Here is a 17,814-nt window from a genome sequence, read left to right as displayed (position 1 = left end):
ATTCCACAGCCTACAGACTCACTTTCAAAGACTCGCCAACCCTGTTCTCAGTAATATTTTGTCTATTTGCATAATGTGTCTTCTTTTGCACATAGGTTGTTTTGACTGTATTTATGTATAGTTTTTCATAAATTCTGTTGTATTTCTTCATTTTTCTGTAAATGTATATATCAAAATAGAACTTAAGGTAATATATGATAACATATATGTACTTTGATAATAAAATTACTTTGACCTTGACTTCCTGTCTCCATTTGGCCAGAAGTTACAAAGCTCAAATATAGCTTCTATCTCTGTCAGACCTGCTTCTGCTGACATCTCACAGCCTGTACATGCAGGCACCTCCCCAGTCTCCACCCAACTTCATCTGCTGCTCATTCCAGACTCATCACCTGCAGCCTATTTAATCCGAGTTCTCATCCACAGTCCTTTAGGACAGGCATGGTTTAACATGGAAAGTTCACTGCCATTGTAATGTATTTCAGAGCATATTTGACTTTCTCACAGCATTAGACTTTTTGATATTGAGTGTTTTAAAAAAATTAGTGGTATGCTTCCTGTCTCTTTGCTCCACACTCCAACTAAGAATGCACCTTACGTTGGTCTGCCAACAGCCATTAAACTTTACACGAGGAAGCAGAAAAAGTCGTTGTAGACTCATCAAACTCAACCAGTTGCTCCTAGCTTTCACTCTCCTTGCCTCAGGTTGATTTGTTGCCTCTCTCTCTGATTTGTTTTCTCTCTCTCTGCCCATCACCCTGCCTGTTCTCCATCTCCCTCTGGTGCTCCCCCCCCCCTTCTTTCTCCCGAGGCCTCCCGTCCCATGATCCTTTCCCTTCTTCAGCTCTGTATCACTTTCACCAATCACCTTTCCAGCTCTTAACTTCATCCCGCCCCCTCCGGTCTTCTCCTATCATTTCACATTTCCCTCTCCCCCCCCACTACTTTCAAATCTCTTAGTATCTCTCCTTTCAGTTAGTCCTGACAAAGGGTCTCAGCCCAAAATGTCAACAGTGCTTCTCCTATAGATGCTGCCTGGCCTGCTGTGTTCCACCAGCATTTTGTGTGTGTTGTTTGATTTGTTGCCTGTTGTGTTTAGTTTCTGTTCTCTCTTGTTTTGTAGCCCCTTGTGACTTGTTATTTGAGGTCTATATTTAAAGCTATCATTCACTGCTGAATTATCTCCACTGCTCTGTTTTTGGGTCAAACTTTCTCTATATGTCCTGACACCCCCACCATTATAAGACTATGGAATGGTTCCCTAGTAGGATAAGATGGACTCTTGACCTCAGAATCTACCTTATTTTGTCCTTGTACTTTATTATCTAATTACACTGCTCTCTTGCTGTAAATGTAACACTTTATTCTGTATTGTGTATTCTTTTTATTCCACCTTTATATAAGGGAGGATCTCCAGTTCAAATTCACTAATCAGAATCTGAATCTGGTCTGTACACCTGAGTCTTTTGTGCAGACTACTATCTTCTATTTCATTAGGAGTTTGAGGAGTTTTGGTATGTCCAAAGTTCAAAAGGTCAAAGTAAATTTATTATCAAAGTATATATATGTCATCATATACAACCCTGAGATTCATTTTCTTGTGGGCATACTCAATAAATCCATAATAGAATAAAAATCGTAACAGAATCAATTGAAGACCACACCTACTGAGAGGTTCAACCAACGAGCAAAAACAACAAGCGGCGCAAATAAATAAGAACAAAATAATAAATAAATAAGCAAGCAATAAATATTGAGAAATGAGATGAAGTGTCCTTGAATGTGAGTCCATTGGTTTTGGGAGCATTTCCAAGTTTGCAAGTGAAGTTATCCCCTTGGTTCAGGAACCTGATGGATGAGGGGGAATAACTGTTCCTGAATCTGATGTTGTGAGTCTTGAGGCTCCTGTACCTTCTTCCTGAAGTCAGCAGCAAGAAGAGAGCACGGCCTGGGTGATGAGGGTCCCTGATGATGGATGCTGCTTTCCTGTGACCGCCTTTCATATGGGTGTGCTCAATGGTGGGCAGGGCTTTACTTGCTGGGCCATATCCACTAGTTTTGGAGAAATTTCTATTCAAGGGCATTGGTGTTTCCACAACAGGCCGTGATGCAGCCAGTCACCAAAAAGTCTAGCAAATTTCTATAGATGTATCATGGATTGCATCACTGTCTACCGTGTAGAGTCCACTGCACCGGATCAGAAGGTTGCAAACCCAGCCAGCTCCAGCATGGGTACTAGCCTCCCCAACACTGAGGACATCTTCGAAAGGTAATTGCTGAAAAAGATGGGATTCATTAACCACCTCCCCCACTATCCTTCATGGCCTCTTCTCATTACTACAATCAAAGAGGACAGTGAACCAACTCATGAACACTGCCTCACTATTTTTTGTTCTCTTCCTTTCATTACTTATTTAATATATATTACTGTAATTCATTTTTTATGTATTGCTCTGTACTGATGCCGCAAAACAACAAATTTTTCGACACAAGTCAGTGATTCAGATTCTGAGGCAATAACTGGAATCTGACGGCTTTGGGACCCAGCGGAAGCCTTGTCGAGTTCAGTGGGTGGAATCCGCCCTCCATTTACCAGTTCTCGCTTGAAGTCACTGTCGTTCGAGAGGAGGTGGTCCACTCTTTAGGCATCTTTCGTCGGAGTAGGAGCCGAGAGGCGCAGAGAAAAACAGGTGAGACCCTTACTCCAGCAGCCCAGAGCCCTCGTCCCTGTACTGGGGAAGTCTTGTTTCGAGCAGCTGAGAGCTCAAATTCCTGTCGGTAAGTATTCCTGACTCCAGCAACCGAGAATTCCCAACTCCTGCAATGAAGAACTTACTGTGGCATCGGGGAATTCTTGATTTCAACGGCTAGGAACTCCCGGCCTCAGTAGCTGAGAGCCAGATTTCAACGCCTGATTCCAGCCTTCTACCCTGGGAGTTGCTTACCCCAGCAACTGTGGTTCCTTATCGCTGCAGATGGGAGCCTTGATCCCTGCAGCCGCTGTACCCCGGGAGGGGGGCGGGAGAACAATTTCAAACTCTTCGGCTGTTGGGTCTCCCTAGCGTGGATCACTGAATTTTTTCTATGGGAATGAATTTCAGGTTCAAATAATCAATTGCAGAAAAAAAACTGTTACTGTCGAGAACGGGGTCTCGAAGATACCGGTATATCGCGAACTTTGCAGAAGTTCGGTCAAACTTTCACCAACTATTTCTCAAAGTTAAACTTCTAACCCTGTTCATTTCTGGAAAGTTATGATTTTGTCTTTTAACTTAATTTTTCTTTATTCATTGGATCGTCTTTGAAAACCTTAATGCAATTTCAGCTTACGTGGTAGACACTGGGATAGGGTGGGGAAATGGTTAAGGAAACTTCCAGACCTCTGGAAGAATGCGTCTACTCTGGCAACTGCAATTGGCTAATTCCTTGCCCCCTCCTCTTTTCCTGGTATTTGTGCATTGATTGGGTGGGTTTCTCCGAATACTTTTTAATTTGAGACTTCATCGAAGCTGCAAAGTTAGAGGAGCGAAAAAAAATCTTTCATTTTCTATCCATCAATAGAGCACTTTTCATAAAGACGTAGTTCAAAGTGCTTTCCAATGGGATAAAGTGCCAACATTAAAATAAAAATAAGTTAGTTAAAAAATTAAATAAATAGGTTTTGAGCTGGTGTTTAAAGGTATCAAATGAGTCTGCATCCCTTGCAGTTTTAGGTTTTGAATTCCACAGTTTAGGAGCATACTTCAAAAAAGCTGACCTGCCAATTATCTATTGAGGGAATTATTTACATTTGAGAGACCGGCGGAAGAAGACCGCAGGATTATAAAACGAAAATGATTGTGTGATTACTCCGGTCTCGGACCATTGAGACAATAAAAACTGCTCCAGCTACTTGTTCCGTTTCATCGGGGAAAGTCGCCCTGTCCTTTAATTTTAGTTCAGAATCGCAGAGACAAAAGGTAACATCGCTTAGAAAAACGTTCAATGTTAGGCCATGTACTACTTCTGGCGTGTGCAGCTAAAGAAAGATTAGCTTGATTTGCAGTGTACGTCCAAACATTGAACCTTTTGAAGAAAGGTGCATTTGGAGAATAATTTTGAAGAATACTAATGTATTCAGCTCTCCCACACCTTACTCGAACCAGGCTGCGACTGAAAGAATCTCGATCGCTCAGGGCAGTGATTTTTTTTCCTTTGTGTGCCGCGACTGAATACTGCTGTAACTCAGTCCGTCACATTCCACAGGCGGCGCCCATTGAGTTGGCGGAGGTGAAGGAGACAGGAAACTTTTGTTGATTCAGTTCATTGTCTCCAGAAAGACAGCGAATCAGAATCAGCTTTAATATCACCGGCATATATCGTAAAATTTGGTTTGCGACAGCAGTACATTGCAAAACATAATTTTAAAAAAACTAAATCACAATAAGCAACGTATGTAAAAAATAAATTAGTCGTGCAAGAAGGGAACAAACAAAAATATTGAGGTAGTGTACAGCAACACACACAAAATGCTGGTGGAACACAGCAGGCCAAACAGCATCTATAGGGAGAAGCACTGCCGACATTTCCGGCTGAGACCCTTTGTTAGGACAATTATAGGCCTGTCAGTTTGACGTCAGTGGTAGGTAAATTAATGGAAAGTATTCTTAGATATGGTATATACGGTATAATTATCTGGATAGACGGGGTCTGATTAGGAATAGTCAGCATGGATTTGTGCGTGGAAGGTTATGTCTGACAAATGCAAAAATTCTATTCCCTATTCCCGGTTCCTCCGTCTTCACCGCATCGGCTCCAAGGATGAGGCTTTCTATTCCAGCACATCCCAAATGTCCTCTTTCTTTAAGAAACGTGGTTTCCCTTCTGCCGTCATCAATGATGCCCTCACCCGCATCTCCTCCACTTCCCGCACTTCGGCCCTCAGCCCATCCTCCCGTCACCACAACAGGGACTGTGTCCCCCTTGTCCTCACCTATCACCCCACCAGCCTCCGGATCCAGCATATTATCCTCCGCAACTTCCGCCATCTTCAACAGGACCCCACCACTATGGACATCTTTCCCTCTCTACCCCTCTCTGCTTTTTGCAGGGATCGTTCCCTCCGCGACTGCCTGGCGTCCTTCCCCACAGATCTCCCACCTGGCACTTATCCCTGCAAGCGTAAGTGCTACACCTGTCTCCACACCTCCCCCCTCACCACCATTCAGGGCCCCAAACAGTCCTTCCAGGTGAGGCAACACTTCACTTGTGAGTCTGTTGGGATAATCTATTGCATCCGGTGCTCCCGGTGCGGCCTCCTCTACATCGGCGAAACCCAACGCAGATTGGGGGACCGCTCACATCGAGCACCTACGCTCCGTCCGCCACAACAGACAGGATCTCCCGGTTGCCACTCACTTCAACTCTCCCTCTCATTCCCATTCGGATATGTCCATACATGGCCTCCTCTACTGCCATGATGAGGCCAAACTTTGGTTGGAGGAATGACATCTCATCTACCGTCTGGGTAGACTCCAGCCCCTTGGTATGAACATCAAATTCTCCAACTTCCGGTAATTCCCTCCCTCTCCCTTCCCCCATCCCACCTTCACTCTGTCTCCTCTTCTAGCTGCCTATCACCTCTCATGACTCTGCTTTCTTCTACTACCCATAGTGCTTTCCCCTTAGATTCCTCCTTCACCTCTCCTGCCTATCCCCTCCCTGCTTCCCCTCCCCCACCCCTTGATCTTTCCTCTGATTGGTTTTCCACCCTCCCCCCACCTTCTTTAAAGGGCCCCTGCCCCCTCCTTCTTTAGTCCTGATGAAGGGTTCGACCCAAAACGTTGACTGCTTCTTTCAACGGATGCTGCCCGACCTGCTGAGTTCATCCAGCTTTTTTGTATGTCTTGATTTGACCACAGCATCTGCAGTGCACTTTGTGTTTAGAGATTGATAGGTTCTTGATTGGACATGGCATCAAAGGTTACAGGGAAAAGCCCGGGAACTGAGGTTGAGGACGAAAAGAAAAAAGTATCAGCCATGATTGAATGGCGGAGCAAACTCGATGGCCAGATGGTCTAATTCTACTCCTGTGTCTTATGGGCAGAAACAGCTTCTGAAATGCTCAGTGTATGTCTTCAGGTTCCTGTACCTCAACTTGATGGTAGCAGTGAGAAGAGGGTTCCGCTATTTCATTGTGGATGATTTATTATCCCTCTTGCCTTCTCCACATATCCTTTGATACCCAAGAATCTGTCAACCTCCACTTTAAATATACCAAATAACTTGGCCTCTAAAGCCATCTGCGGCAATGAATTCCACAGATTCACCACCCTTTGGCTAAAGAAATTCCTCCCATCTTTGTTCTGAATGGACATCCCTCTATTCTGAGGCTGTGCCCTCTCATACTAGACTCCCCCCACAAAGGAAGCAGTCACTCCACATCCACTCTTAACTCGGCCAGCGGTTCCCAACTTAGAGACCATGGACCCTTTGCTTAATGATATTGGTACATGGCATAAGAAAGGTTGGGAACCCCTGATCTCAATCTTTCAATATTCCATAGGTTTCAATGAGATTTCCCCCCCCCCCCCCCCCATTCTTCTAAACTCTTCTGGACCTTCTCCATACCAGCACATCCTTTCTTGGATAAGGATATTAGAATCTGCAGAACCCCTAATGTAGAAGTAAAAGGAGGAGATTCTGCTGATACTGGAAATCCGGAGCAACGCATATGAAATACTGGAAGAACTCAGCAGGTCAGGTGGCATCAATAGAGAGAATTAAACAGTGGATGTTTTAGGCAGTGACCCCTCCCTTGCAATAAGGGAAGTGGGCTAAAGTTGGAAAAAGAAGGTGGGAGTGGAAGGGGGAAAAGTACAAGGTGGCAGGTGACAGAGGAATCCAGGTGAGAGGGGTGAAATTGAGAAGCTGGAAGGTGATAGATGGTAAAATGCTGATAAAGCTTCTTCACTAGTGGTTGACTTTATCCAGCAGCTTCACTCCATCCGTCACAACAGGGGGATTTCCTGGCGGCCACCCATTTTGATTTTTCCCTTCCCATTCTGACATGTTGGTCATGGCCGCCTGTATTGCCACACACAGGTTGGAGGAGCAACAGCTCACATTCTGTGTAGGTGGCCTCCAACTTGATGCCCTAAATAGATGGTGAAGGCAGAGACTCTCCCAACGTTTCATTTAGGGGCAGAATGGTGGCACAGTGGTTAGTGCCACTACAGCACCACCAAAGATGGTTCAATTCCCACCACTGTCTTTAAGGATGTTCTACATTCTCTCCGTGACCATATGGGGTTTCCTCCCACATTTTGAAGACTTGCAGTTAGAGTTGGGGTTAGTGAGTTGTGGGCCTCCAGAACAATCCTCGGACTGCATTGATTGTTGACACAAAACTATGCATTACACTGTATATTTCAACATAGTGACAAATAAAAATTAATTTTTATTTGTTAAACTTACACCGGTGGCAATGAAGGGGTGCAAATTAGTGGCAGGAACGTATGGTTTAGTAAGTTGTGGGCAAGTTATGATGGCGCTGGAAGCATGGCAAAACTTGCGGCACAATCCTTGCTGAGTTGATTTGACGCATTAGGGTTTTGATGTGCAGGTGACATCTAAAGCTAATCTTTATCGTAAATGCTCAGTTTGTTTTTCAGGATTACTCTGTCCCTGACCACCGGAACCATGTGGCTGATGAAGATGCTGGCTCTCGGCCTGGTGATTGCCGCAGTCTCGGCTGCGGAGCAGAAGCAGAGTGAGCATACTGCCACGCTGGCGGATGCCAGTGTCAAGCTGGGATTGAACCTGTACCACACCATGGCCAAAGACGAGGCCACCAGCAACATCCTGCTCTCTCCTGTTGTGCTCGCCTCCCTCCTGGAGCAGTGTCGCTCGGTGGCCCCGACCCGACAGCCTCCGAGGCAAAGGCTCTGCTTGACATGGGCAAGGTGCCAGATGACAAGTTCCATCTCACCGTCTCCCAGCTCCTGGCGGATGTCAGCAACTCTACTGCGCGCAACGGCACCTGGAAGATCGGCAGCCAGCTCTACGGCCCCACCTCGGTGAAATTCGTCGAGGACTTTGTGAAGAAAAGTAAGAAGCACTACAACTTTGGGCACGCCAAGGTCAACTTCAGGGATAAGAAGGGCGCCCTGAAGGCCATCAACGAGTGGGCAGCGAAGACCACAGAGGGGAAGCTTCCCGAGGTCAACCAAGGACCTGGAGAGTTCCGATGGAGCTATGATCATCAATGCCATGTTCTTCAAACGTAAGTCCATACCATTGGTATGTTACGCAAAGTAGCTGTATGTTACCATAAGCTACCTTGAGATTCATTTCTTGCAGACATTTACAGGAAAAGGAAAAAAGTACTTGGATTATTGAAAACTATATGTAAGAAAGACCAACCAATGTCCAGGGTTTAAGACCATAAGATATAGGAACAGAATTAGGCCATTTGGCCCATCGAGTCTGTTCCCCATTTCATCATGGCTGATCCACTTCCCCCTCAGCCCCAATATTCTGACTTCTCCCCGTATCCCTTTCGTGCCCTGACTAATTAAGAATCTGTCAACCACTGTTTTAAATATACCCGATGACCTTGGCCTCCACAGCCACCTGTGGCAAACAAATTGCTCAGATTCACCAAGCTCTGGCTAAAGAAATTCCTCCTCATCTTTGTCCTAAATGACATCCCTCTATTCTGAGGGTATGTCCTCTGGTCTTAGACTCCTCCACCTTAGCAAGCATCCACTCCACACCTATTCTATCGAGGCCTTTCAACATTCGATAGGATTTAATGAGATTCCCCCCCCACCCCCCACCGCTTCTGAATTCCAGTGATTACAGGCTCAGAGCCATCAAACGCTGCTCATATGACTAACCTTTAAATCCCAGGATCATTTTGGTGAAGCTCCTTTGAACCTTCTCCAATATCAGCACATCCTTTCTTAGATAAGGGGCCCAAAATCGTGCTCAATACTCTGCGAGGTGTCACTAGTGCCTTATAAAGCCTCAGCATTGCATCCTTGCTTTTATATTCTAGTTAAGAGGACAAATCAAACTAGTAATTATTTAAAAGTAAATAAATAATACTGAGAACAGGGCAGAACTGGCTAATAAGGAGCATAATTTTCTTCTGGAGGGAAGTATAGGGGGTATCTCAGAGGTAGGTATGGGTGGTGGTAGAAGCAGAAACATTAGAGATTCTCAGATAGAAATGTTGATGAAAGAAAAATGCAGAGCTATGTAGGAGGGAAGGGTTAGATTGATCTTGGAATAGGTTTAAATGTCAGCACAAGATTGTGGGCTGAATGGTCTGTACTGTGCTGTAATGTTTTATGAGTTGTAGAGTCCTTGAAAATGAGTCGATAAGTTGAGGTTCCGATTTGAGGTGTGCGAAGCTATCTGTGCTTGTTTAGGAGTCTAATGGTTGTACAACATTAACTGTTCCTGATGGTTAAATCCATCCGTAAGAGTTTTCCAATTGGCCTGGCATTGTTTCCCTAGTGTATGGTAAACTTTTACCCTCCCAAATAGTGATGCAAGTCTGCAGTAGGTTTTAATCCACAGCTTTTTGGGAGATTCCCTGATCACAATTCATAATGTATTGGTGGTGAATATTTTTACTTCCTGAATCTTTGGCCAGAAACCTTGACCTCTGGTGACCAATCCTTCTGCCAGTGAGTTATAAAGAGAAGAGATTCTGCAATTCTGGAGCACACACGAAATACTAAAGGAACTCAGCAGGTCAGGCAGCAACTATAGAGAGGAATAAACATTTGGCATTCAGTCGTGATGAAGGGTCTCAGCCTGAAACCTTTGACAGTTTATTCCACTCCATAGATGTTACCTGACTTTTTGTCTGTTGCCGGTGAAGCCGTTTCTCTGTGACCTGCATGCAATCGCAGCAGATCCTGCCACATATGGGTATATCAAAGTGGTAAAAAGAAAAACAACATGGTGTTCTTCAGCCAGAGGAATATGAATCTGTGGAATTCATTGCCACAGGTGGCTGTGGGAGGCAAGTCATTGGGTATATTTAAAGCAGAGGTTGATAGGTTGATGGGGTGTCAAAGGTTACAATGAGAAGACAGGTAAGGGGTTGAGAGGGATAATAAATCAGCCATGATGGAATTGTGGAACAGATTGAATAGGCTGAATGGTGTAATTCTGCTCCTATGTCCTATGGTAAAGGACCACAATGAGGTCCATCTCTCTGCCGATCATTGATAACTTGGAAAAGGATTGACTGTATTCTCTTCTTAACTGCAGCTCACTGGAATGAGAAATTCCACCACAAGATGGTGGACCAACGGAGCTTCATGGTCACCCGCTCGGAAACAGTTGCGATCAGCATGATGCACCGCACCGGTAGGTTTGATGTTCTCCTGAAGGTCCCAGGGCCAAGTTCAGATGGGGTTTCCCAGGGCCAGTGCTGATGAGGTGCTGTCCTGCGGGAGGCACTGTCCTTGTAGTGAGATGGCATATTGTCTGCTTTTGGGTGGCTGCTTTGGAGAAGTTTGGGGTTTTCTTTAGTGAAATGGGCCAAAGCTTTTCTGATTGGTGAATTATTATTTGGTTTGGTTGCGCTGAATGCTCACCAGGCGATTCATAGGGAAGTCCAGAACACATCGCACAGATGTCCATGCATGTGGACTGAAGGAAGCCCAAAATGTTACTAAATCCAATTTATTCACCTCAAGACACAGCTTTCCTGGTGGCCACCCTATGTAATTCTACTTCACATTCTCATTCCGTCACGTTGCTACCCAGTGCTCTCGGTGAGACCTCCTCTACATTGGTAAGACCCCACGTAGATTAGGGAACCGCAGCATTATTCACCTTGTCTCTGTCCACTTCTATAGGTGGGTTTTCCCCAGTGGTCACCCATTTTAATTCCACTTCCCATTCCAGTTCTGACATGTTGGTCCATGGCCTCCTCTACTGCCACGATGAGGCCACTCTCTGGTAGAAGGAGCAACACCTCCATTGTCCTCTATCAGATTCTTACTTCAGCCCTTTAGCCTTTCCACCTATCATCTACCAGCTTCTTATTTCATCCTTCCACTTCCCCTCACTTGGTCTCACCCATCACCTGACAGCTTGTACGCCTTCTCCACCCCCCTCCTTATTCTGGCTTCTTCCTCCCTCTTTTCCAGTCCTCGAAAGGAGTCTGAAGAGTTGACTGTTCATTCTCCTCTGTAGATGCTGCCCGTCTTGCTGAGTTCCTCCAGCATGTTGTGTGTGTTGCACATAATCTCCTTTCTTGATGTTTTGAGTAGTGTTTTATCTTTGGGTCTCTGCACTTTAGGCTTGTACAACTTCTACATGGATGAAGCGAATCAAGTGTTTGTGCTGGAGATGGAGCTGTCGCATTCACTTTCCAGTGTGATCTTCATCATGCCCTTCCAACTGCAATCCCTGGACAGAATCGAGAAGCTGCTGACCAAGGAACAGATCAACACTTGGATCAGCAAGCTAAAGAAACGGGCAGTGGCCATCTCCTTGCCAAAGGGTACCTATGGGGTCAGCCATCAGCTCCAGGTATGGAGAGGCCTGGGTTTCAAAGTTCAAAGTACATTTATTAAGGAAATATGTCTACTGTATACAAACTTGAGATTTGTCGTCTTGCAGGCAGCCACAAAACAAAGAAACACGATAGAACCCATTTAAAAAAAAACACAGCAAAGACTGTGTGTGTGTGTGTGTTTGGGGAGGGGGGGGGAGAACAAGTTATGCAAATGATTTTTTTAAAAAGTAAATATACACTGGCCATAAACTATAGTCCCTGAAAGTGAGTCCACGGCCATAGAGCCAGTTCAGTGGTGAGGTGAGTGAAGCTGGTCCAGGAGCCCGATGGCTACAGGCCACAGCCACGGAGCCACTTCAGCACTGAGGTGAGTAAACCTCAGAGTATTGAGCTGAACACTGGTTCATCCTTTGCCCTTGGCATTAATCTTTTTAATGTGGCTTGGCACTTAAGTTGGCAAAAGGTCAATTCGTTTTTCACTCTCAGGCCTGGGCCCCACTGCTTCGGTCTGGCCCCAAGTCCCTAGCCCTCATGTTCCCTTTCTCAATGAGGTGCAAACCAACTAACAGAACAGTGGATAATTTAATCCTCCGACCCTTCACTCACAAGCTGCTAACGGAAGTGGTGGATGTGGGTTCGATTTCAACAGCTTAATACTAATCCTTCTGTCGAGCATTTTTTAAAAATATTAGCTGTCAGAATTGGGTTTAATATCACTGACATGTCATGAAATTTCTTGTTTCTCTGTTTCTCTCCCCATGGTTGCTGCCTGACTTGCTAAGTATCTTGTGTTTTTGTTTTTCTAGTCATGACCTGTTGAATTTTGTTTTCACTTTGAATATAGAAGTACCTGGGCAGCATTGGTTTGACCACCGCTGTAGACAAGAACAAAGCGGACTTGTCCAAAATCTCGGGCAAGAAGGATCTGTACCTGTCCAGTGTTGTCCATGGCACCGCTTGGGAATGGGCCACTGAAGGCGACCCGTACGATGCCTTCATCTATAGCCGTGAGGAGCTGAAAAACCCAGAGGTTTTCTACGCTGACCACCCCTTCATCTTTCTGGTTAAGGACAAAAACACTGGTTCGTTCCTCTTCATTGGGCGGCTAGTGAGACCAGATGGCCGCAAAATGCATGACGAATTGTAGCCTCTGGGCAGTTTTGGTGTACGTGGGGCCAAAATGCAACATGCCTTTTTTTTTTAAAGAAAAAGAAATGTTAGTTCTTCTGTGTAAGTGGTTTGACATGCTGTCTTGGGAGTAAACAGTTGATCTTTTTGAGAATGATGCCCTGTTTAAACCCCCACCCTAGCCCTTGCCAGGTAAAGAATCCCACTATCCTCCTTCAACACCCCACTTTCCTCAATGTTGGGTGGATTTCAACCAAGAGCAACTGGTGCTCTGTCTTGGTGGTACCACGATTGACCAAGTTTCAATCATGAGCAATGGATTCTTCTGGCTCCACACAATGGGCCAATCCATTGCACCTGTAGACAGAATATGTAGGGCTAACTCCACCAGTGTGTAATCCTAACAAGTAGGGCTGATTTGTGTAGCATTGCACTGAAGCATTTGGCTCAACCAATGCTTCATGGTGCTCTCCTCTTGGTCTTTTCAATCCCACCCTCTCAACATAACCATGTCTTCCTTTCTTCCCTCTGCTCCACAAAAGCCTTTGTCCATTTCAGTGAGATTTACCTGCACGGGAGAGTCTGAACAAGGCCTACACTCAGTGGCCACATTATTAGGTACACCTTGTTAATACAAATATCTAATTGGCTAATCTTGGGGCATCAACACATTGCATAAAAGCATGCCGATATGGTCAAGAGGTTCATTTGTTGTTCAGCTCAAACATCAGAATAGGGAAGAAATGTGATCTAAGTGACTGAGTTTCACAGAAACTGCTGAACTCCTGAGATTTTCATGCACAACAGTCTCTAAAGAGTTCATGGAGAATGGTGCGAAAAGCAAAAAAAAAAATCCATTGAGTGGCAGTTCTGTGGGTAAAACAACTTTTTAATGAGACAGGTCAGAGGAGAATGACCAGACCGGTTCAAGCTAACAGTAACTCAAAATAACCACACGTTACAACAGTGGTTGCAGAAGAACATCTCTGAACTCACATGTTGAACCTTGAAGTGGATGGGCTACAGAGCTAGAAGACCGCACTGGGTTCCACTCCTGCATCTAATAAAGTGGCCACAGAGTGTACACTCACAGGACAAGGCTTGCATCCCTCACTTTGTTTACTGATTTTTGCAAAATGTATCAACTTATGGAAAAGGTTGATTTGAAATCATTTTGATATCAATCTTATGGAAGGCACTCCAATGATTGGGTAGAGCTAGGGGCCTCGTGTTCTTTGTCACGTGCAGTGGACGTCACTGAGATCTTGAACCATTTTGACGTTTCAGGACAAATGCCTGACAGTAAAGGTCAAAGTAAATTTAATATCGAAGTGTGCATGTCATCAAATACTACCTTGAAATTCATTTTCTTGTGGGCATTTTACTCTAAAGAACTGTGTGAATTATGAGCAATTGATCAATTGCTGTTGGGGTTGAAATGATGTGACAAAGTTTCACTGAAATTCAGGGGTTCCCAATGAGGGTCTGTGGTTAATGGTAAAGTTCACTGGTATAAAGAAGATTGGGGACTGCTGCACTAAATAAAAAAAAATAAAAAAAATTGGTATCGCTTGTAAATCAGACCAATTAAATTTTTTTTCCCCACTCCTGTTTCATTGAACCGCTTCCTCTGCATCTGACTTCCCTTTGGATACCTCGGTTATTCCCAAGTTGTGCCTTGTGCTCTGCCTTTGAGGTTCCAAATGAATTATTTTACTGTAAAGTTGTAATTCTGCCCATGATTTATGGACCTCAATAAGCCTGTTTTTAAATGTTGGAGGCACAAGAGGTTCTGCAGATGCTGAAAATTTGAAGTAACACTGGAGGAACTCTGGAAGTCAGGCAATATCCATGAAGGGAAACAAGCAGTCAATGGTTCAGGTCGAGGCCCTCCATCAGGCCTGATATCAGACTGTTTGTTTCCTTCCATAGATGTTGCCTGACCTTCTGAGCTCCTTCAGTGTTTTATATGTGTGCTAAGAATGCTGGAGCTGTTCTCCAGTAGGGCAGAGGAGAAAAGACCTACTGTGTGTATTGGGGGACCTGTCTAATAACGTCCCAGCGGCAATCCCTGAAGAAGATCAGTGACTAAGATCGCTTTGCCAGATTGTGGCCTGTGGTGAGACACATTAGTTTCTAGTTGGCTTAAAGCAATCAGGTACCAACAGCCTTCTCGGCTTTGGGTGGATTTGATGGTAACACATTTCTCAAGATTAAAAACAAACTGCAAATGTAGGAGGGTAGGGGTGGTGGATAAAGATTTGGAAGGGCTAGAAGCACTCACTGGGTCGGTTAATGTTTCAATGAAGGCCTGAAGCCAAAATGTAAACTGGTTTTCCTCTTTATCACAGGCTGCTTGGCCTGCTGTGTGTTTCCAGGGTCTGGTTGTTTCTTAAACCTTGAGGTCCATTACAACCTTTTCACCCTGCTGGCCAATTGACAGTTTGTTTCCAAGTCTTTTTTTTTGGGGGGGGGGGGAGGAAAATGAGGCTGTTTTTTGTATATCAGCTGTTTTTCTTAATGCAACCCCTCTGTTTCTCAGACAATCAAAACTGTTTGCATTGGGAGCAGTGAATGATGGAGTGGAGTGTTGGGGTGGGAAATTGTGACTGTTCTTTTGCTGAGTATCCTATTGAATGACAACAGATGTACTCATGTTGCAATACCTCATGGCCCACACAGTGTCATCTGTGGTGCTGGATCGTTGCCATATCTGAAAACCACATTTGGTTTTGTTTTACAATTAAAAAAAATGTGAACATACGTGGCTGTCTTAGTCTTGTTTTTCTTTAGTGAGTTGTTGCAAAGATTGATTTGAGGGAAACCTTCATATTCTCTATGGTGGAAACCCTAGATGTGGGAAATGAATTTGTTTCCAATGTAGAGTCACACGCATAATTTTAAATGCTGAAATTATTAAAAATTTTAGCAGTTAGCTTGGGGCACCAGAGTTGGGAATTCAACTCTTAAGAAAGCTTGTATGTTCTTCCCATGGGCATGTGTGTTTCCTCCAGGTGCTCCATACTCCAAAGACATACTGGTTAATAGGTCACTTTAATTGGGGTGGCGTAGCAGTTAGCACAATGCTTTACAGTACAGGCAACCCAGTTTCAATACCCGCTGCTGCCTGGAAGGAGTTTGGTCATTGTAAATTGTCCCAAGATTAAATCAGGGGATTGCTGGGTGGTACAGGGCCTGCTCCATGTTGTATCAATAATAAATCTGTGGCAAACGAGAAAATCTGCAGATGCTGGAAATCCAAGCAACACACAAAATGCTGAAGGAACTCAGCACCTATAGAAAAGAGTAAACAGTCAATGTTTCAGACAGAGAGCCTTTGTTAGAACTGGAGAAAAAGATGAGAAGTCAGAGTTGGAAGTTGGTGGGGGGGGGGGGGTGTAGGAAGACATACAAGGTAGTAGGTGATGGGTGAAATTGAGAGGGGAGGGAAGGGGTGAAGAGCTAGGATTGGTGTAAGAGATGGAGAAGGGGGTATTTGGTAGAAGACAGAAGGTCATGGAAGGAAGGGAAGGACCACCAGAAGGAGATGATGGGCGGAGAAGGAGATGAGAGGAAATTGGAATGGGGAATGGTGGGGGCGGGGCATTACTGGTAGTTTGAGAAATTGATGTTCATGCCATCAGGTTGGCGGCTATCCAAATGGAATTTAAAGGTTTTACTCCTCCAGCCTGATTGTGGCCTCATCGTGGCAGTACAGGAGGCCATGAACTGGCATATGGGAAGTGGAATTAAAATGGGTGGCCACTGGCAGATCCTCTTGTTTCTGGCAGATGGAGCGCAGGTGCTCAGTAAAGCCGTCTCCTAATCAACATCAGGTCTCTCCGATATGCAGGAAGCCACACTGGGACCCTGTTGGAGATGGCAAAAGTTACAGAGACACGAAGGCTGGTGGGGTGGTAGATGAGGACAAGAGGAACCCTATCCCGAAAGGGGTGGTGGGAGGATGGGGTGAGGGCAGACATACATGAAATGGAAGAGAGCAGCATTGGTTGTGAAAGGAAGGGAAGCCCCTTTCTTTGTAGAAAGAGAACATTTCCTTTGTTCTGCAATGAGAAGCCTCATACTGAGGAGATACAGCAAAGACAGAGGAATTGAAAGGGAATGGCATTTTTACAAGTAGCAGGGTGCGGTGGGACAAGGTATAGTCCAGATAGCTGTGAGAATCAGTAGATAAACTTTTTCTGGAGATAGAAATCGAGAAAGGGGAGGGAGGTGTCAGAAATGGACCAGGTAAATTTGAATGCAGGGTGGAAGTTGGAGGCAAAGATGGAGAAGAATGGTGGTGGACAGTAACTGGTTAGGTTTGGTGTCCAGAAAGAAGTAGAGGGCTTTGAGGCTTTCCTGGTGGGGACGGAGGTGTATTAAGGACTGGACATCCATTGTGAAAATATGATGATCGGGGCCAGGGAACTTGAAATCATTGAAAAGATCAAGATCAATAAATCTGTGGGTTGCTGGGCAGAGTAGCTCAGTGGGCTAGAAGAGCCTGTTCTGCGCTGCCTCTAAATAAATAAATTCTTCGCTCATCTGGAGGTGAGAGCATGGAACAGCTGTCAGTGGATGTGGGTTCAAGTTTAATTGTAATTCAACCATATATGAATATCCATGAACACAGCCAAATGAAACAACGTTCCTCTGGGGCCAAGGTGCAAAACAACACCAACAATTATACACAGCACAAGACACATAGATGATAGCAAATCAGCTGAATACCAGAAGGACCGATATAGCCTCAGCCCCTGAGTGACATGTCCTGTAAGTATTTTTGGCGAGAACAAGCAGAACTGAGCAGTCTGCAGATGAACATACGCACACACATGCAGAAGAACAGTTCATCATGGACTAAGTGGGCTGAAGAGCTTGTTTCTGCGCTGTAGCACTCAGTATTGTTCAAACAAATGTGGATGAAGTCTCACTGTAAGCCTATTAAAACTGTAATTAGTCTGGATAACTTCAAATCAGGATGCCTGGTTTGTCACACGCACAGGGAGGGTGAGGAACAGGTAAAATGATGAGGCCACCCTCAGGTTGGAGGAGCAACACCTTATATTCCATCTGGGTAGCCTCCAACTTGATGGTATGAATATTGATTTCTCCTGGTAAAAAAAATCCCTCCTGCTCCCCTCTTCAATTCCCCC

At 44.9% G+C, this 17,814-nt stretch overlaps 1 protein-coding gene across 1 annotated transcript; it reads left to right on the top strand.

Moving 5' to 3' along the window:
• The first annotated feature begins 3,664 nt into the window (after positions 1 to 3,664).
• LOC140727065 (serpin H1-like) lies at positions 3,665 to 15,418 on the top strand. Its single transcript, XM_073044290.1, is given in 7 exon segments — positions 3,665 to 3,959; positions 7,653 to 7,870; positions 7,873 to 8,204; positions 8,206 to 8,263; positions 10,270 to 10,368; positions 11,309 to 11,541; positions 12,372 to 15,418. Coding segments are annotated over 6 exon segments (1,215 nt in total). The 5' UTR covers positions 3,665 to 3,959; positions 7,653 to 7,680; the 3' UTR covers positions 12,675 to 15,418.
• The last annotated feature ends 2,396 nt before the right edge of the window (positions 15,419 to 17,814 follow it).

Source organism: Hemitrygon akajei, chromosome 4 (genome assembly GCF_048418815.1).
Source record: "Hemitrygon akajei chromosome 4, sHemAka1.3, whole genome shotgun sequence".
Classification (NCBI taxonomy): Eukaryota; Metazoa; Chordata; class Chondrichthyes; order Myliobatiformes; family Dasyatidae; genus Hemitrygon; species Hemitrygon akajei.
The sequence above is the reverse complement of the archived record's forward strand: the minus strand, read 5'-3'. Positions and strand labels throughout refer to the sequence as shown.